The 21,893-nt window shown below is 40.9% G+C and overlaps 2 protein-coding genes across 4 annotated transcripts in view; both read right to left on the reverse strand.

Moving 5' to 3' along the window:
* The window catches only part of DOP1B (DOP1 leucine zipper like protein B), a 63,155-nt gene extending 47,126 nt beyond the window's left edge, over positions 1 to 16,029 (reverse strand). Inside the window, exons 1-2 of one of the 3 annotated variants that reach the window (XM_050970562.1) lie at positions 15,748 to 16,029; positions 12,333 to 12,507 (exon numbers count right to left, since the gene is read on the reverse strand). In XM_050970562.1, coding sequence (XP_050826519.1) covers positions 12,333 to 12,470 — 138 coding nt within the window. In that variant the 5' untranslated portion in view covers positions 12,471 to 12,507; positions 15,748 to 16,029. Of the gene's footprint in view, positions 1 to 12,332; positions 13,083 to 15,747 lie in introns of those variants that run through there. The other 2 variants (XM_030234246.2, XM_030234247.2) reach the window with 2 other exon arrangements.
* Positions 1 to 21,893, reverse strand: part of LOC108961955 (runt-related transcription factor 1-like) — a 143,296-nt gene that overhangs the window by 8,952 nt on the left and 112,451 nt on the right. The window lies entirely within an intron of this gene.

Here is a 21,893-nt window from a genome sequence, read left to right on the forward strand (position 1 = left end):
TATGTTTTTGAACTAATTTTGAAATATTTTGTTTTAAGGACTTATACTACAATGCAAGTTTTCTTAGTTAATTATAACACATAAACTCATAGTATTGTATTTTAAATTCTTTGTTTGCTTTTGTAGTTATTTTTTCTATATTTTTAACTTTAAAACTCTAAACTATTTTTTACTTAGTTTAACATGTTTTTGTTCTAAATGATAAATTTACATTTTTGCTTTTAGCACCTAAGTTTGGAAGCCTTTTCCAAGGTTTCAGATTAAATCTTGTGTTTAATTCTAAGTTTTGATTCACAGGCTCAAAATTCTGAGAGTTTTTTGTATTTTGGATTTTAACAGTAAATAGTTTCACTCTCAGTGTTCAGACTGAACAAACACCATCTTAATATTCCAATATTTAAACAACCAGGCAGAAAATGGGAATATTCTGTTTATTCCACAGCTCCACCACAGCAAGAATGGCACCTCAGCTTTGGCTCCAACATTTCCTAAGGATTTGAAGGAATTAAGAACTCCCTTCCCCAACCATCAAGGACAATGATATTTAATGATAAACTGAATATTTAGAATCTTGGGAGATTTGGAAGGGAACTTATGGATCATCCAGGGCTGGGCAGTGACACCTTCCACTATCCCAGGGTGCCCCAAATCCCCTGGGCACTTCCAGGGACCCCCAACTTCTCTGAGCACCCTCCCAGCCAGGAATTCCTTCCCAAAATCCCATCTTATAAAAATTCCCACTTGTCCCTGATAACTGGCACCAAAAGAGATCATACACTCAATTTGATGAAAATTTTGACAGCCATTGTGGTGGTTTTAGTTTGAAACTGGGTGGAAATATTAAATTTGTGTGGTGGTTTTGGTGTGTTAATTCAAAATTTCCTTAAGATTTTTTGGTTTAATGTAAAGCAAAAAATCTTAAAGCTTTTTTAACCTTGGTTTAAAGGGTGTGGTTTGTTTTGGTGTTGGTTAATTAGCCATGTACTTATTTTTTGTTGTGAGGCAGGAAAATAGGATTAGGAGAAAGGTAAAGGAGGTTTAAAACTTTAAAAGGGTATAAAGAAAATTTTATTAATAATAACTAAAGGCAAAAAAAAGCAGTAAGAATTAAAATAAACCTTTTAGAACACTTCTTTTTCTCCTGCAATCTCTCTTTTTTTACTGATAACATAAAGAAACAAAATTTAAAATTTTCAGTTAGTTTACTACTTTTGAAGTAGTCTTTATTTAGTTTACTAAGGGAGAGAAGTTTTTCTTATTAATGTTATAGAGACTTCTCCACAAGAGGAAAAAAATACAGTTCTCTTGTGGGAATTAATTCATTAATTAATGGTGGGGGCACAGGATTACTTTGCTCACAACTGGAACAAGGAAAAGAGAGTTGTGGTCTCACTGTTGTTACCTTGGGGGGGCACAGCTGAGGGTCTGGGTGAGCTGTGTCACCTGGAATGTTGGCTTAGCAAGCAAATGTCACCTGCTCTGACCCAGGGACCTGCTTGGTGACACTGAGACTGCCAGGCACACAGCCAGGCATTGCAAAACTGAGGAGCCACAGACTTTTTATTGCTGTAACTTTTTATTGCTTGCCCATGGCATTGGTGTTGGGCAATGCCCCTTTCCTGACCCAGAGATGGGGCAGCTGAGAGGTGTTTAAAAACTTTTATTCCATTTTCAGTCTCATGTGAAGGGTGAGACAATACAGATGTTATAATTCACAATCAGAAGCCAATTATTCCCTAATTACAATGCACTGTGAGTGTTTCTTGGCCTGTCAGCTTTAGCCACACCGTGCTGTGAATGCCCCAAAGCCAATCATCCAAAATCACCCCTGGTGGGTCCCACTGCAATGCATCTTTCCCAGCTCTGTCTCTCCAAACCATCCAGTCTGGTTTGCAGGGCCATCCTTTGGAACTTGTTTCCAGCTCCATTTCTCTCCCAGCAATGTCTGTCCTGTTCCAGGGCATTTCTAAGGCAGCATTTCTTGTCCCAAGGTTTGCACACAGGGGCACACTGGCTGAGCCTGCTGTCAGGCTCTCAGAATTCCCTACAAATCCATTTCCCACTCATGGCTGTCAAGACTTTGAAGGGATGTGCTGCCTCAACCTTTCCTCACCCTCAGAATCCATCCACAGGCTGGGATCAAGAAGAGGAACTCCCTCAAGTAGAGGGACAAGTAGAAGAACAGAAGTTGAGAATTCAAATTGGATCAATGAATTTTTGGACAATGGGGGTTGACAGGATGGGTTTCACCTTTTGTTGAAGGAATTTTTTGGGTAGTAATCATTGTTTTTATTGTTTTGCTCCTGTTTCCCTGTTTAGTTAAGTGTCTGCAGAGGTCCATTGGGGAAGTTTTCATGGTAAGAAAAAACAGGGGAGTTGTGGAATCCTTTGGAACCTTTGGGGAAATCCCCAGGGCCTCACCCTGGAAGAACAAACCATGGAGTCTCCAGCTGGGCTGAAAGAGAAGACTTCCCCATGGAGCCTTCCAACCCCATGATCCCTCCCAGTTCCTTTCCCAAATATCCCAAATTCTCCTGGTTTCTCCTTTCCCTGTTCCCTCACTGCTGTGGGATCCCTGGTGGCCACCCCATGCCCCCTGCAGGGCAGTGCCCTTTGTGCCACCCCATACTTAACCTTGTGCAAACCCCACTGTTTGTGCTTTGTCCCTGATTTCCCTTGGGATTGCTGGAATAAACCTTGCCTGGGATTTATCACCCAAAAAGCCCTTCTGCCATGGGGATGTGGTGTGCTGCTGTTACACCTAAACCCACAGCAGCAGCAACAACTTCAAACCAAAACCCAACAGTGTGGGAAACCCTCCAGCCCTTGGAAATTGTCTCTCTCCATCCTTCTTGCAGCAAGGGTCATCTCATCCCAAAACAATCCCTTGGATGGTGTGAAAAGAAAGGGGAAATGGAAAAGCACAAGGATTTTTTGGCCTGCCAGGACAACACCACAGGCTGAGTGTAGGAATGTGCTCCTACACTAAAACTCTGTTTTGTCCCCTCAAAAAGGAAATAAGCCCAGAAGTTTCTCTCCTCAATGAGGTGAAAAAGGCACCTCACAGGACCTGGGGGACTCAAACTCAAGGACGGCCAATTGGACAGGAGCCAAAAAGTCCAGCCTGGGCAATTTACCAGAAAAAGAAGAGAACAAAGAAACCAATGGCTTTTGTGGGGTGTTTTACCAGGGACAAGAACCTCTGGCACCTGGATGGGTTTTTCTCTGTTAAGAGTTTTGTTATTTTGCCTTTTATTAAAACTTTTTGTTTCTCACACTGCCACAGAAGCCATCCTGCTGATTTTATGCCTCCAAAGGTAGCTGAGCTATCCTGGGTGTGAAACAAATCTCCAGGAGCTTGTGAGACCTGGCTTGAGGAGGCTCCTGTTTCTCCTGAGCACTCTGTGCTCCTACACATTCCTTTTATTTGGAATTTGCCATGGGATGGGCAGGAATGGGATGTTGGATTTGCTGCCTGGAAGGGAAGAGCAAAGCAAAGAGCAGCTTTTCTTTGGAGTGCCTGCTTTTAGGAGAGTTTTTCCTCCTGTTGCCAGCTCCTGGCCTTTCAGGTTCTCTTTGTGTAAGCCATAAATGAAAACACCTGAGCTGATGTGGCTGCTGAAGGAATTGACCTCATTTGCAGATTCTGAGAAAATCACAGAAGGTTTTAGACCCAAACCCCTGATCTCCAGCAGGTTCAGGGATTTGAAACCCCATTCCAACATTTTGGAAGGCTGTGGCTGTTCCAAGAGCCCTCCCTGCTGCTTTGCTGGAAGGTTCAGGTTCTTCCCAGCTTGCCCAGAACTGCAGCTCTCAGGATTTTAGAAGGTTTGAAAGGCATTCATTGGCAGAGAGAGCTCAATTGTTCACTGAAATAACAGTGAGGTGAAAATAGAGAGATTTTTAAAGGATTAATCTCCTCCAGGTGACAGGCAAAGCTGAGAAGTTGGATTAGGAAAAGTGGAGAAGTTGGATTAGGCAAAGTGGAGAAATTGGATTAGGAAAAGTGGAGAAGTTGGATTAGGCAAAGTGGAGAAGTGGATTGAAGTGGAGAAGTTGGATTAGAAAGTGGAGAAGTGGATTAGGAAAGTGGAGAAGTTGGATTAGGAAAAGTGGAGAAGTTGGATTAGGAAAGTGGAGAAGTTGGATTAGGAAAAGTGGAGAAGTTGGATTAGGCAAAGTGGAGAAGTTGGATTAGCAAAGTGGAGAAGTTGGATTAGGCAAAGTGGAGAAGTTGGATTAGGAAAAGTGGAGAAGTTGGATTAGCAAAGTGGAGAAGTTGGATTAAGCAAAGTGGAGAAGTTGGATTAAGCAAAGTGGAGAAGTTGGATTAGGCAAAATTGAGAAGTTGGATTAGGCAAAGTGGAGAAGTTGAATTTTTAAAAATCTTGAGCTTCCAACAAGAGGAAAAAGAACAAAGAATCAGGACCCAGGAATGCTGGAATTATAACTTTGGCTGGGTTCTCCCCAGCTGGCCCAGAATTGCAGCTCTCAGGATTTTAGAAGGTTTGAAAGGCATTCATTGGCAGAGAGAGCTCAAATGTTCACTGAAATATCAGTGAGGTGAAAATAAAGAGATTTTTAAAGGATAAATCTCCTCCAGCTGACAGGCAAAGGTGAGAAGTTGGATTTTTAAATATCCTGAGCTTCCATGAGAGGAAAAAGAACAAAGAATCAGGACCCAGGGATGCTGGGGTTATCATTTGGCTGGTGGAGGTGAATAAACTCCAGATCCCATCCCACACCTTTTTCCCAACATTAACACCTCAGGGTGCTCAGAATTTCTCTGATTTTGGGCTATAAAAATACAGAATTTGTACAAAAACTTCCTATTTTTTCCACCTGGTGCTTTACAATTAAACCACAAGCACAGAGGAATATTTGCATTTCCTCAGTTCCTGCTTTAGTTCCTTCTGCAGCAGAAATCTGTTCAAATTAAGGATAAAAATTCCAAGCAAATCAAAGAAATATTTTTAATTCCACCACTAGAATTCCAGGAATTTTCATTTAGGAAAATTCAATTTTCAATTAGGAAATAGCTAATAATAAAATTCATAATTCTTGTTAATATAAAACAATATAATTATTTAATTCTTGTTTAAACAACAGTGGTTGTGAGGAGAGGGGGAGAAGAAGAACCTGTGATCTTTTTTTCCACTGATTCATTTTCCAAGTTAAAAATAAATTGCAAACATGGCTCCAGCTTCTATAGAGATAGCACGAATAGAATTAATTCTAAAATAGAAGAATTGATTTTAAAATTGGTTGTGAGGAAAGAAGGAGCTGGATTAAAATTTATTTATAACATATAAAAATCTATGTATTAAATATAAATCTTTTTACCCAAGGAGAAAAAGCAGCTTGAAAGTTTGAAATTTATATAATACATGTATAAAATAATTTATATATTAAATTTAAAATACTATATATATTTATTTATAATATATGAAAATTTAGATAATAAATATAAAATTTTTTATCCAAGGAGAAAAATCAGTTTGAAAGTTTGAAATTTATATGATATAAAAAAATTTATAATTTAATATTAAAAATACATATATTATATTTTTCAATAATTAATATATAAAAATTATTTCTAATAGATAGAAATCTATATAAGAAATAAAAAATATTTTTATCCAAGGATAAATAGCTGTTTGTAAATGTGAAATTTATATTATAAACATATTAAAATAATTTATAATTTATGTTAAAAATTTTATAAATAGAAAAATTTAAAATTTATGCATTTATTTATATTATAATATAGAAATTTTTATCCAAGGGTAAAAAGCAGTTTGAAAGTGAACTTTTAGAGCACATAACACTGAAGTTCCTGCATGGATTGAATTGGAAGGGACATTAAAGACTGTTTATTTATTTATTTATTTGTATTTTTCTTTTCTTTCTTCTAATTATTCTTGAATTTATAAATGTAATTAATTTATTTTTAACTATTCCTATAACTTTCTTTTCTTTTTTCTTGTAGTCCTTCCATTGCAATGTTTGATTGATTTCAGGTCAGCCTTTGCCATGGCAGGGCCAGCTCCGTGCCAGCGTCCCCAGGCTGGCCCCGGGCACTGCCCGAGCCAGGGCAGCCCCAGCTGCTCTGGGCATTCTCTGGCATCCTCAACACCCACTGCAGGGAGTGGCTACAAACCACCAAACCACCAAACCACTGCTCTCCTGACTGCCTGACACAACCAAAACCCAATCTCCTGGACTCCAAAATAGCTAATGACATGTAATACATAATACAGTTTATATATACATATATATATATATACATATATATATATACTATATATAGATATATACACATATATATATATACATATATATATATATAGTATATATATATATATATATATATACACACACATATATATATACATACATATATACACATATATATATATAATATTTTATATATAATATTGTATATATTATTTTATATGTAATATTATATCCAACACATCTAATAATATATATTGTACACTATACAATATATGATTTATTATTTAATATACAATATATTACATATAATATATTATATGTTACATATTATATATTATGTATTACATATTATATATTGTATATAATATTTTATATTTTATATCTAATGTTATACCCAACATAACTAATAATATATATTATACAATATGCAATATTAAATATATTATTTAATATACAATATATTACATACAATATATTATATGTGACAGATTATATATATTATGTATTACATATTATATATTGTATATAATATTTCATATTTTATATCTAATATTATATCCAACATATCTAATAATATATATTATACAATATACAATATATGATTTATTATTTATTATACAATATATTACATATTATATATTACATATAATATATTATATGTTACATATCATATATTATGTATTACATGTTATATATTATATATAATATTTATATCTAATGTTATACCAAACATAACTAATAATATATATTATACAATATACAATATATAATATATTATTTAATATACAATATTACTACAAATATATGTGACAGATTATATATATTGTGTATTACATATTATATATTGTATATAATATTTTATATCTAATGTTATATCGAACATAATATTATATATTATACAATACACAATATATAATATATTAAATATACAATATATTACATACATATATTATATGTTACAAATGATATATATTATGTATTATATATTATATATGGTATATAATATTTTGTATTTTATATCTAATATATATCCAACATATCTAATAATATATATTATATAATATACAATATATTATTTAATATTTAATATACAAAATAGTACATATATTATATTACATATTATGTATTATGTAGTACATATTGTTTATTGTATATTATACATTATATATTATGTATTATATATCATGTATATTGTATATATTGTATATATTATATATTATATCCAATCTATCCAGTTCTTCATGTGTCCAGCTGTGCCATTTCCCACCTCCTGCCCTCCCCCAGAGTTGGTGTTTATGGCAATCCCATCCCCGGATGTGGCTCAGGTCCCTCCTGCCAGCTGAGCCTTTGGCATTCCCAACCCCAGCACATTTCATCCTCCCAGTGCCTGAACTGGCCCAGCCTGAAGGTTTGATATGGATTTGCTGGTTGTTTATCCTCTGAACACAGCACCAGGCAATTTGGAGAGAAAAAGAACAATATTTGGGATATCCAAATAAGGTTATTGACAAACCCACCTGCACTGAACCAGCAGCTCTTCTTGAGTTTAAAAGTTTGAACTTCATTTTGAACTGTAAACATCCCTCACCCCAGCAGCTTTTTTATCCCAGTCTGCAATGATTGCTCACTGGAAATGAAGCTGAAACCTCTGTCACACACTGACACCCATTTTACTGCCTGGGTCATCCCCCTGCCCGTTTCTATTCTTACTGGAATATATTATTGCTATTCTAATAGTAGAATGTTTTTATAAATGTTAGATACAAATAATAATTATATAAATATTGAGATATAGCTTTTAGTTCTTTACATTTATATAAAGAATTAAAAGATTCTTATTATTTATATAAATAATCATGCATATTTGCATCTGCCCCTTTATATTCTTACTAGAATATAATACTTATATTATTATATAAATATAAATATATATATATGATTCTAATATTTAAATGTTAGATATAAATAAATTTATATAAATAGTAGAATATAATATTTGTATTATATTATTATATTATTTATATTTATATTATAATTATAAATATTAGAATAAAATATTTATATTCTAATATTTTAATTCTTTCTATATTATATTTATATATTTGCATCTGCTACATTCTATATATACTATATTCTTATTAGAACATAGTATGTATATTCTAATAGTAGAATATTCATATAAATGTTAGACATAAATTTTAATTATATAAATATTTGAATATAATATTCATATTTAATTTTTAATTTTTTATATTTATATATTATTTCTATATTTGCATCTGCTCATTTATATTCTTATTAGAATAGAGTATTTATATTCTAATAGTATTACATACTATTTCTATAAGTACTAGAGAGAAATATTATTTACATAATATTACATAAATAATATTTAGAGTCTAATATTTTTATTCTTTACATTTATATATTTCTATATATACATCTGCCATTTATATTTTTATTAGAATATAGTATCTATATTCCAATAGTAGAATGTAATATTTATATAAATGTTCAGCTATAAATATTGTATAAATTATATTTATATGATAATATTTAATTCTTTCTGTTGACATAATATTTCTGTATTTGCATCTGCTTATTTACATTTTTATTAGGAATATTTTTTTCACTGGTTCTCCTTTCCCACCATGCTCTATCCAAAATAACCCCCAAGATTCTTCCCTTCCACCTCTGGGGTGTAAAATCAACGAGCAGATTCTGCCAATGCTCTCATGCTCCCACCTGGCACCTGCAGCTTTTGAACTCTGGGGGGGAAATTCATCTCTCCTGACCTCAGCAACCCCAAAATCACCCCAAAAAAAGGCTGAAACTGCAGCAGCTCCTCAGGCTGCCCAGAACACCCCTGAGGAACAAACACAATATTAGGACAACATTCCTCTGACCTACTTGAAGCAAGAGATGAGTCCCAAAACAAGAAAATAAACCCATTTATTCCTCTGCCTGCCTCCAAGCCAGGCAAGGTGAAGGTGGCTGCAGTGAAATGTCCAGTCACATAAAGCTCATCTCCCTTCAGTGATAAAACAGAATAAACTAAACTAAAATATAAAATGTAATCAAATCTCTGCAGATCTGCCAACTGAGCATTCAGATGTTGCTTCACCACTTCTACAAGTCACCAGAAAAATATTCTTGTGAGCTGTAGAAGCAACAGAGAAACTCAGAAACAAGTTCCAGTTGATCCTGAGTAGAATCCTGGAGGCTGGAAGAGATTTTAAGATCATCAAGGACCAACAGAGAGGCAGCAGAGTTCTTTCTTTTCACCAAGCTCCATTTTTACCTCATTTTTAAGGGATATTTAAAGGGATCCTTCCTTCTCTCCTTTGCTGCCTTTTCCCCCAGTTCTGTTAGAAACTATTCTTCTAGAATAGTTTAAACATGTTTTGGGTTTAGGTTTAGGTCAATCCCTCCTACTGCAGTCCAAGGTGTTGTGCCAAAATGCCAAGCCCTGAATTGTAATCTTCCTGTATTCCAACAAACCATTATTAAAATATTTTTATATTTTTATATTTAAAGATCAGCTGTTCAGACCTGATTTTTCTGTGTTTTGCAAAGTATTTAGGTTAAAAATTCAAATATACCTGGTTTAGAACAATGGAATCCAAGCTGGGTTGGATTTTCCCTGCTTAAAAAATCCTTCATTACTTAAAAAATCCTTCCTTCTCTCCTTTGCTGCCTCTGACCCCAGCTCTGTTAGAAAACATCCAAATATTCTTCTAGAATAGTTTAAACATGTTTTGGGTTTAGGTTTAGGTCATTGCCTGCTGCTCAAGCCCAAGGTGTTGTGCCAAAATGCCAAGCCATGCATTATAATCTTCCTCTAGTTCAACAAACCAATTTTTTATATTTTAATATTTTTATATTTAAAGATCAGCTGTTCAGAACTGATTTTCCTGTGTTTTGCAAAGTATTTAGGTTAAAAATTCAAATAAACCTGGTTTAGAACAATGGAATCCAAGCATGGTTGGATTTTCTCTGCTTAAAAAATCCTTCCTTCCCTACTTAAAAAAAATCCATCCTTCATTACTTAAAAAATCCTTCCTTCTCTCCTTGCTGCCTCTGCCCCCAGTTCTGTTAGAAAACATCCAGATATTCTTCTAGAATAGTTTAAAAATGTTTTGGGTTTAGGTTTAGGTCAATCCCTGCTGCATCACTGATACAGAAAAGAACTTTCAGCTCTGGAAGAAAACATTTGACATTTCTGAAGGACATCTGCATCTTGCTTTTCCCAGCCCTTGGATTACCTGGAAGGTGATGCCACTGAGCTTTATGGAAATAAAAGAGTGTTTGTGTCTCAACAGTGCCTGCAGGAGAAAAAGTCTCCAAAAATACGACACCCATGTGGTGTAATGCTGATTTCACACTGCTCTGGAACAGAACTTCTGGACTTCTTGATTGCTGGTGTTTTGTCATTGCTTTTCTCAGCACTTTCATGGGTGATTGATCTCAGTTATTCCTGCACACCCAGGAGTGACCCCCAGGATCTTTAATATAACCAGGTGGAGATTGTGAAAAGGATTTTATCACTGCTCTCCTTCCTGCTCATCCGCCTCCAGCACCGAGGTTTTTCTGGCAGAGGCTCCTCCCCCAGCCCTGATAAAAATCAACAATAATATTTATAATAATATTTATATTGGAGGCTGTCAGAGACCAGGTGATCCCAGGAGTTCAGGGAATGGTTACTTGTTAGAATCCCAAATACAAACACCTCAGAGCTCTGGGCCTGGAAGCCAAAGCTTAGAATTAAACCCAGGATTTGATCTGAGACCTTGGGAAAGGCTCCCACACTGAGGGGCTGGAAGGGAGAATGGAAATTTATAGTTTAAAGCAGAGAAAGATTAAGCTAACTAAAAGCAAGTTCAAAGTTTTAAAGTTTAAGATATAAAATAATAAAAGTAACTACAAAAGTAAAGAGAGAAATTAGAATGCAGCACTGTAGGTTTGGTGTCATAATTAGCTAAGAAAGCTCACACTGCAGTCCGTAAGAGAAAATATTTAAAGATTGAGTCAAAACCATAAATATCCTTATTAACAGTGTTTTATTGGGCAATAACTCCTTACAAAGTCTTAAAACTTAAGGGTCTTGTGACCTTCTAAACAACACTGGAACCATGTGAGCCAAACTCGCCCTTCCTACCTGTACAGAAAATAAAAAATAAACCACACCCTCAAAACCAACTCCAAAATCCCATCTCTATTCATTCAAAACTCATTCAAAAATCCCCACAAATCCCCACAGTTACTGACATCTTCTTTTCCTTCCCCTGCCACGTCCCCCCTGATTTTCAGACAGCAGACAGGGATGAACACTGGGGAGGATTTGCTCCAGCAATTCTCAAGCTCCTAAAAAGATTCAATCCCTAAAACCTCCCAGCAGATGGGCTCTGGAGCAGCTGAGAGCTTCTCCTTTGGTTCCTGCTCTGCTGGCAGAGATTCTGGCAATTCTGTACCTGAGTAGGAGCTCAGGTGGGTGCTCAGTGCTCATCTGGGTCAAGAGAAAACATCAAAGCTTTCCTCTCACTCTCATTATTTCATATTTTCCCTTTGGAGAAAAGCATTTTAAAGGCATCTGGCTCTTGATGAGAGCCAGAATCATGATGAAAAACTGAAGGCAGAAATGTGGAACTCCTGCAACAAAACAACATTTCTGTCTCCCTCCATGGTCATCCAAAACCCACCAAATATCCCCAAATCCAAGGGGAGGGCCCAGCCAGGGAAATGTGACCTTTAAATAAAAGCTTTGCCTCAGAAAATATTCTAAAACTTGTCATTTCCTCTTTTCTAGAAGAGCTTTTTAGCTGCTCTAGAGTGAGGGTTTCTTTGATGTAAAAATTAAATTAATTAAATTAAATTAGCAGAATAAAGACAGCAAATACCATTTGCAGGAAAGCTCTTTTATATAAATGCAAGAATTTCACCAGAATGTCTCATATTTATATTAAAAAAATACTGACTTAGCTCCTTCCATTATTCTTGAGTGAATTTATATTTTTTTCAAGTGCTGGAAGTGCCAGAAAAGTTCATAGCAATACAAATATCCCAAAGAAATGATAAAAATTCCCCTCCCCCAGTACCTTATTGAGCTTGCCAAGGGAAGAGATCAGATCTGCCCATTCACTGGATGATTCAAAGTTCCTCAAAGCTTTCTCAATTGCTGAGGAGTAATTCCTGTATCTGTAATCCCCAAGTAAATCCTGCTCTTCTGGATCCATCTCGGCTGCTCATAGCAAGGTGGAGCCTCCTGGAAAACTCAGACATGCAAAGAGTTACAAAAATCACCCAAATTTCAGCTGAGATCATAAATATGGAGAGGCACTGCCAGCACAATAAACAGGTCAGAATTTCAACACAAAGTTAAAAATAATTCCCAAATTAATTTTGACACCCCTCCCCCCACTGACTTTTCCCAAACATTTTTAGTCAGTTTTTTCTATTTCTGAGAGGTGTTTTCCCATTCCACACACAATAACAAAAGGGAGGATCCCAAAGTTTCCCTCCAAGGAGGTGGGATTTGCCTTCAGAACTCATCCCTCTGCTGTGGAATGGGGAGCCTGGAATGGGGAATATTCCTGGATCCTGGAATGGGGAATATTCCTGGAGCCTGGAATGGGGAATATTCCTGGAGCCTGGAATGGGGAATATTCCTGGAGCCTGGAATGGGGAATACTCCTGGAGCCTGGAATGGGGAATATTCCTGGAGCCTGGAATTGGGGAATACTCCTGGAGCCTGGAATTGGGGAATACTCCTGGAGCCTGGAATTGGGGAATACTCCTGGAGCCTGGAATTGGGGAATACTCCAGGAGCCTGGAATTGGGGAATATTCCTGGAGCCGGAAGGGGAATATTCCTGGAGCCTGGAAGGGGAATCCTGAGCCGGAATGGGGAATACTCCTGGAGCCTGGAATTGGGGAATACTCCTGGAGCCTGGAATTGGGGAATACTCCTGGAGCCTGGAATTGGGGAATACTCCTGGAGCCTGGAATTGGGGAATACTCCAGGAGCCTGGAATTGGGGAATACTCCAGGAGCCTGGAACTGAGGAATATTCCTGAAGCCTGGAATGGGGAACATTCCCTGAGCAAACACAGCTTCCATGGGGAATCCTGCTCAAGGGCTCCCAGCCCTCAGCACAAGGAGCTCTCAGAGCAAACAGGTCAACACAAACATTTCAACTCAGGTCAAAATTTCAACACAAAGTTAAAAATAATTCCCAAATTAATTCTGATCCCCCCCCCACTGACTTTTCCAAAACATTTTTAGTCACTTTTTCCTATTTCTGGGAGGTGTTTTCCCATTCCACACACAATAACAAAGGGGAGGATCCCAAAATCTCCCTCCAAGGAGTTGGGAATGGCCTTCAGAACTCATCCCTGTGCTGTGCAAGGTCACCTGGAGCCTGGAATGGGGAACATTCCCTGAGCAAACACAGCTTCCATGGGGAATCCTGCTCAAGGGCTCTCAGCCCTCTGCACAAGGAGCTCTCAGAGCTCTGCAGCTCCACTTGGCAGCAGCAGATGCTCAAGTGCAAGTCCAAGGTGTCGTGCCAAAATACCAAGCCATGCATTATAACCTTCCTCTGCTTCAATAAACAAATTTTTAATATTTTTATATTTAAAGACCAGCTATTCAGATGTGATTTCCCTGTGTTTTGCAAGGCATTTAGGTTAAAAATTCAAATATACCTGCTTTAAAACAATGGAATCCAAGCATGGTTGGATTTTCCCTACTTAAAAAATCCTTCCTTCTCTCCCTTGCTGTCTCTGACCCCAGCTCTGTTAGAAAACATCCAAATATTCTTCTAGAATAGTTAAAAAATGTTTTGGGTTTAGGTTTAGGTCAATCCCTGCTGCATCACTGATACAGAAAAGAAATCACAGCTCTGGTACAAAATATTTTACATTTCTGAAGGACATCTGCATTCAGTCTCCTGCTGTTTAGGACACAAAAATAAACCCAAGCCATCCTCCACCTCCTTTAAAACATTAAATGTGTTGTAATAAACAACTTTAACTCCATCACTAGAAGGGCTTTGGTAAGAAACTCTCAAAACCAGAAAAATGCTGGATGAAATGAAAAACCAGGAAGGATTTTAAGTGCAGGTTGAAGGCACCTTTGCACTCCCCTGAGCAGGATTGAGGCATTGCCAATAAAACCACTCTGTGCCAACCAAGCCAGATCCACCTCCGTGGAGAAATAAAATTATCACACAATGTCATCAGGGCCAGATTGGGTTGGTTTGTTTGGCTACAAAGAGGATTTAATTTTGTTTTTATCAGGATGTTTGCAGTGCTGCTCACAGCAGAGAGAGTGAAATCAGGGAAGAACATTTCATTTATCTGGGATCCAGCTCTGCTTGTTCCAAAAAAAAAAAAAAAGTAAAGTCAATCCTTCCATAAAACCCAACAAAGTGGAAAAGCTGCAAGATACTGTCAGCAAAAATTAAGAGTAATTTGATACAAACACTGGGCAAGAAATGGAACTCTATTTCCCTCATCTCGTCCAAGGATCTTAATCATGGGATTGTTTCCACTCCTGAGGACAAAGCAGGAGCTGGGAAGTTTTTCCAGCAGCTCTCTGCCAAGTCAGGGCTGCTGCCACTTCCAAATCTCACTTCCAGAAGAGATTTGTCTGGGTCACTCACAATCAGGCAGCTGCTTTGCTGACAGAACACATCAGCTCTCAAGGTATTTAATCTGGATTTTTGCAGTGAAAAGACAGGTAAAGGGTTGATTTCCACACAGGAAAGCAGGGATGGAAATAATAATTTAGTGTGGATTGATATTCCTGCACCTCAGCTGCCAGATGTCAGCAAGTTTAGATAAAATCCAATAATCGAAATAAGGTAAATAGAGCATGTTTGTGCTTGGACACAAAGGCAGGAAAATAAGTAATAACATAAAATGATTAAAAACCCACACAAAAGCTACATGCCAGTGACCTTTAGGCACATAACCCAAACCCAGACCACAAATTTCCCTAGCAAATCCCGATGTAAACAATAATTCACCACCTTCCACCACTGATGCTGGCAGGGTCTTTTCAGCGGTCAGGACGAGCAGCGATGACCAGAAATTAAACCAGGAAATTCCACCTCAACCTGAGGAAGAGCTTCTCCCCATGGAGGCGGCGGAGCACGGGGAGAGCCATGGAATATGCTGGGCTGGGGAAGATCCATCAGGATCACCTAGATCCTGCCCAGAGCCCCCAAATGCCACCGCGGGCACCCCTGGCAGCGCTGGCCAAAGGCTCCCGGAGCACCGGCAGCCTCGGGCCGTGCCCATTCCCTGGGAATGCCGCGGGTCCCCCTGGCCGGAGCCGCTCCGAACCCGCCGGTGTCACCTGTGCCAGGTGAGCACCTTGGCAGGGCTGGGCTGGGCCGCAGGAGCCGATCCCTTCCAACCCCGCCCTTCTGCCATCCCGGCATTCCGGCCTGGGGCAGCGCTGCCCCCTCAGCCGGGTCCCCTCCCGTCCCCTCCCCGCCACCGCCTACCTGCGCAGGGCCCCCGCACCTCCCGGGGCCGGCGGCGACCTGAGGGGAACCGGGCGGCGGCGGGGCGGGAGCGGCTCCGCAGTGCCTATGGAAACGCGCCCTATGGAGAGCCGGCCCTAGGGAAATGTGCCCTATGGAACGCCGGCCCTACGGAACCCCGGCCTATGGAAGCCCGGCCCTACGGAGCGCTGCTCCTATGGAAGCCCGGCCCTATGGAAGCCCGGCCCTACGGAACGCCGCCGCTGCCGCCCCCGCCCGCGCCCGCAGCGGGGCCGCTCCACCGAGCGCCGCGCGGGGAGCGCCGAGACATCGCGGTGCGGGAGGGCTCCAGCTGTCCCTATAAGCCGAGGCCGCCGCGGTTGTCGTTGTCACCCGTTGTCGTTGTCAAGCGCTGTCGCTGTCATCTTTCTACCGGTGTCACGCTCTGTCGCGTCGTGCCACAGCCCGCAGCGCGTCACCTGCAATCCACACCCCCCCCCCCCGCCCTGCGGGGAGATGGTACAGCCCGGCGGGCAACCAGGGGTGCTGCGCGTCCTCTGGCGGCGGGAGCGGGGACAGCGGCTCCGCGCTCCCCTCGCGGCCGCTCCGCGCCGGGAGAGCTCCGGGAAGCACCGGGAGAGCCCCGGAATACACCGGGAGAGAACCGGGAGAACCCCGGGGTACACCGGGAGAGCTCCGAGAAACACTGGCAGAGCCCCGGCATGCACAGGCAGAACCCAGGATGCACCGAGAGAGCTCCGGAAAGCTCCGGGGAGAGCTCCGGAAAGCTCCGGGGAGAGCTCCGGAAAGCTCCAGGATGCACCCGGGAGAGCTCAGGAAAACACCGGGAAAGCTCCGGGATGCACGGGGAGAGCCCCGGGAAGCACCAGGAGAGCCCCGGGAAGCACCGGGAGAGTTCCGTGATGCACCGGGAGAGCCCCGGGATGCACAGGGATGTGAAAAACACGGCTCACTGTTTTAAATTTTTATAAAAGTTATTTAAGGGATAAAAGAGATAAAACCCAGCGCTGGATGCTTGGCTACTTGCTAAAAGCACACGGTTAACTTAAACCGAGTTTTATTTTAAAAATACTTTCCTTTTTTATATATATTATATATTTTATATATTTTTATAATTTTTATTTATTTTATTTTTATATATTATATATACTTTAATTATATTTACAGTTACATTACAGGGGTACATGCATATCCATAAGAGTTCATACATATTCAGACATTCCTTTGAGTTTAGATGATTTTTGTTTGGTTTTAACCTTTGAATTGTTTTCATGCCATCTTGTAGATGAAAGGAATATATTTTATTTCTTTTTCTGGTTCCACCCTGTTGTATTTTCACTCCCTGATAATGAGGGTCAATAAATACTTATTTTTTCAGAGCTTTGGTCTCTGTTTTTGTTATCTTGTCTTTCAGGCAAGACAGTCCCCAAATCTGGGAAGTCACCTAATTATTTCATTTTATTTATTTATTTGTTTTTTTGTTTGTTTAATTAATTAATATATTATAACACTGAGTTAGTGACATGAAAAAGCATTTCAACATTTCACAATCTCTACCATGCTACAGTCTAAGATAGGATATTGGATATATAGATATTACAGTATATAGATATTACACTACTGTGTGGATTTAAGGGGAAAAAAGCATTTTTTGGAAATCTTTATGGTTTTTATGACAGGTTGGATGTCACATTTATAGAGGGCTGGAGTTCCTTGTAAGGAGCTGTTTGCTTGGAAGAGGGTGATTGTGCTGGAGGAATTTAATCCAGTGACAGCAAACCAAAGGAACAAACCAACAAAACAAAATCAAAGTACCCATGGGAAGTAAAATACAGGATTGTGCCTGAAAAGGATTCAAATATTGGTTTGTATATTGTGGAAACATCACTGAACCTCAGTTTCTCTTCCCATTCTCTTCTTGCTTTTTCCTTTGCCATTCCTTCCCCTCTTCCACTTCCCCTTTTTTCTTCCCTTTTTTCCTACTCTCTTAGGGGGTTTTTTTGTTTGGTTTTTTTTGGTGGTTTTTTTTTTTTTTTTTTTTTTTAACATGCAGGCAGAAAACTCTGGTTTCTCAAAGCAGCTGGAAAAAAAATCAAGGGAAATGCATGAATTCAGTTATTCAAGGTGAGAGAAAAGAAACTGTTCAGATTTGGATGATACTGTTTCAGCAGTGGCCTCTGATAAATTACATTTAGAATTAAGTAACACAATAAACATTAAGTTACATTACATAAAGTACAATAAATGTATTTTGTGTTACATTAATACACTGTTTTCCTTTCTTGGCACCATCTGCCTCTCCCCTTCCTAGATAGATTATAGGAATTTAACCTTTCCAAACTGCAGTGCCACCAATTCAAATGTCAATTTTTATATTTTAGAATTATTCTGGGAAATGCTGCTCAGAGCTTCTAAGCATGTGCCTGACTGAGCAAAGAAACTGGATTTTTGATGATTTCTTTAAGACATAACATTTATGCCCTAAAATATGGTGAATTTTTTAGGGTATTTTCCAATTTCTTTCTCAGGGGGTAGAGCTGGATGATCTTTAAGGTCCCTTCCACCCCAGAGATTCTGTGATTCTGTGGTAGTGCCATGCCATGGAAAGACCAGTAAAACAAACAGCCCATGACTAATTCATTACTATTTCATTAATATTATTATCATTATTATTATTAACCCTTAAACTTCACACTCAGCGAGGACACCACAATCTGAGAGTCACAAAACAATTCCCACACAACAGACCTGGGAGAGGAGCAGGGGAGGCAGTTAAAATAAAAAGAAAGGAAATAAAGAATTGATAAATTTGGGTTGGACATTGCAATTTCTGTGCAGAGCCTTGCCCTGGCACTGTGCCCCATCCCAGGGCACATTCCCTCTTCCAGGGGCAGCAACTGCTACTCCTCCTTCCCTGATCCCCCTCCACAGCTGCAAAACATCTGTGTCCTGTCCTTCCTTAAGTTCATTCCGTGAAAAGTTGTTAAAAATGACCAGATAATGGCCATAAATAATAAAAAAAAATCCATAAATGGCATTTGCATTTATGTATTAGCTTTTGCATGTTGTTATTGATCATAAGTATTTAGATATGGCACAAATTATAACTGCTTTTTAGCTGCTTGTTCATAAATTATAATGAATATAATATAATGAAATCTAATACAATGTAATGGATATTATATATGATATATTATCATAAATGTAATGTAATGTAATGCAATATAATGTAATGCAATGTAATATAATATAATATGATATGATATAATATAATGTAATGCAATGTAATATAATATATTATGATATGATATGATATGATATGATATAATATAATATAATATAATATAATATAATAGAATATAGATAATATAATATAATATAATATAATATAATATAATATAATATAATATAATATAATATAATATAATATAAATCCATCAGCAAAATATATACTGTATTACTCATAGAGGACAGAAAGGTAAGGAGTGTTATGAGTAAAAAAAGAGTTACCCTTTTTTTTAAGAAAAGGGTTGCAGAGTTTAAAGTTAAGCTGGGAACTGATCACTGGCCAAGAGTTCTTTTGTTGGCTGAAGGTTGTAATCACGTTAACTCTCTATTGTGGAGAATTCTTTTTTTCAGTACCACCTTTGCCTGCTGCCAAGAGGATGACAGATGGTGGGAAGGGAGGGGTAATCTCAGGAGACATGCAAATTTATCTCCAAACCCAGACTGCATTGGGACGAGACCCCCACCAAATCCCAGAAAATACCCCAAAAGAGACGAGCAAAGGAGAATTGAGAGGTCAGGGTGGTGTTTGGACAGCAGGGGCGAGGTCCAAAGCCAGCAGTGACACTGAGAACCTCGGTCTATCCTTGCCCCAGATAAAAAGAAGTCAGACGGGTCCAGGACCCCTGGACCGGCAAACCAAACTGAATCCGTGACATATCCCCATTGCCCTGGTGAGGACAGGACAACTGGCTCTGCTCCCAGGGGACAGAGCTGCACATTCCTCCTCTTCCGAGTCACTGCTGGGAGCAGCGGCACGGACCCACGGATCTGCCAAACCCCCCCATTCTGAGCTGATCACTTTTAATAACGGCATTAAAAAGGAGGAAGATCTCCTGCCCTGTTGATTTCAATGAGCACCTGCTCATTGCTCATCTCAGCTTATTGATATTTCCTGATTGGTACTAACAAGACCCATTGGAAAATGCACTGTAGGCCTAAAACCAGTAGATCTACTTTGCCAAACTTGTAAGTGGTGTGTGCCCTGAGTACCGCAGTGACTCCCTGGCCCCAGCTCCCAGCGCTGCTTGCTTGCTTTCTTTCCAAGAAAAGAGATAAAACAGAAATTGGGTTTAGCTGTGGAAATCTTCCATCATGCTCCGTGTTTGTGTGGCCCGTGCGGGTGGAGCGGGGCTGGCGGGAGCTGCGCTCCCCTCAGAGCCCCTGAGGGCGGCAGCAATGGCGGCGTCGCTCCCTCAGCGCCCGGCCCCGGCCCCGGCAGGCGGGGAGCCCTCGGCAGCGCCCTGCGGGGAGCAGGGAGAGAGCCCCGGCCCGGCCTCGGTGCCCGTGGCGCAGCAGAGGCCGGGGCAGAGCTGCAGGAGTCGGTGCCTCAGGCGCTGCCCCGAGGCAGCTGCAGCAGCCGGGCCCGGCCTTGTGGCAGCGCAGGAGGCTCTCGTGGTGCCGCTTCTCCAGCCCGGCCGGGTGCCCGTGCACGGCCCTGGCCTTGCGTGCTGCCCCTGCCCCGCTCGGGTTCCCGTGCCCGGCAAAGGCGCCGAGGCCGCGCTCGGTGCCCCCAGCCGTCACTGCTGAAAGCAGGGTGAGCCCCGGTGCCTGGCAGAGCCCTGAGGGACACCCCTGCTCCCCGGGCTCCCGCGGCTCCTGGAGCCACTGCCCACGAGTGCTCGGACTGTCCGTGCGGCCAATTCCCCGTGCCCTGGGCAGCGCAGCCGGCAAAGCCAGGGCTGTGCCCTGTGGGGCTGGGGCTGTCCTGTGGCAGCGTGGCCAAAGCCTCTCAGGGCTCTGGGCACAGCAGGGGCCACAAGGCCACAAGTGCGGGGCTGCTGCCAGCCAGTTCCTGGCTGCTCCTCTGATGCTGGGCCTCCGGCGGTGTCCCTTGGTGACACGGGCACATGGAGTCGGGGCCCTTTGTGATGTGGGACGTGGTGGTGGCCAGAGAGTCTTGTGACATCAGGGAGCCCTGCCCTGGCTGAGGGTGTCTAAGGGGCGCAGAGCCCTGGTGTGCCCAGTCACAGGAGAGCCGCTCTCTGTGCAGGAAGCAGCTCCCTGTGTCTGTCTGCGCTGGACGCCCACAGAGACAGAGGTGGACAGTGACAGACAACGAGAGCGACAAGGACCAAGGCAACTCCAACTCCCGGTCACCAGCCCCTTGCCAAGCTGGCTGGAGGCCCCCAGCGGGCAGTGGTTGGGGGCAGTGGGCAGGTCAGTCCTGCCACTGTCACAGACTGAGGAGGAGGAGAGGCCATTTTCAAAAGCACACCACGGACTTTCCCAGTGGGAACTTTTGCGAAGGACATACCAGAGAGAAAAACTGAGAGTCTGAGAAATGTCCCAGCAGAGATCCAGGAGCAGCACAGAGCTGTACCAGTTCCAGGTAGGTGTGAAATTTTGGGAATTTTCCCAGTGCAGAGGTGGGACACACAAAGAGCTCACGGAATGGGAAGAAACTGTCACAGTCTGGGAGCTGTAGCAGTGGGGAGAGTCCTCAGTGAGATGTACCAAGAGGTGTGAGTGAGGATAATGTGTGACAAGCCAAGAGATATCCCAGTGGGACAAATATGTGAGTGGGCAACAGGAGTTGGGATGGGGAGACGATGAAAGATGCCACAAACTGTCCCTGCAGAGAGATGGGAGTGTCCCAGAGGATTCCCAATGGGACAATGGCCAAGAGTTGTCCCAGAGGGAGGGTGAGAGGTACCAAGACCTCTGACCATGGGGATAAGATGGGCACACCCACATGTCCTCATGGGAGGACAGGAGAGAGCTGGAATTGTCCCAGGTGAGAGCCAGCAGTGACAAGGAGCTGTCCCAAGGAGCAGACGCTGCAGCCCAAGAGCTGCCCTGGTGGGACGATGGGAGTGGGCGAAAGCTGTCCCTGTGGGAGGAACATGTGAGCAGGCAGG

Source organism: Serinus canaria, chromosome 1, assembly GCF_022539315.1.
Source record: "Serinus canaria isolate serCan28SL12 chromosome 1, serCan2020, whole genome shotgun sequence".
In the NCBI taxonomy this organism is placed as follows: domain Eukaryota; kingdom Metazoa; phylum Chordata; class Aves; order Passeriformes; family Fringillidae; genus Serinus; species Serinus canaria.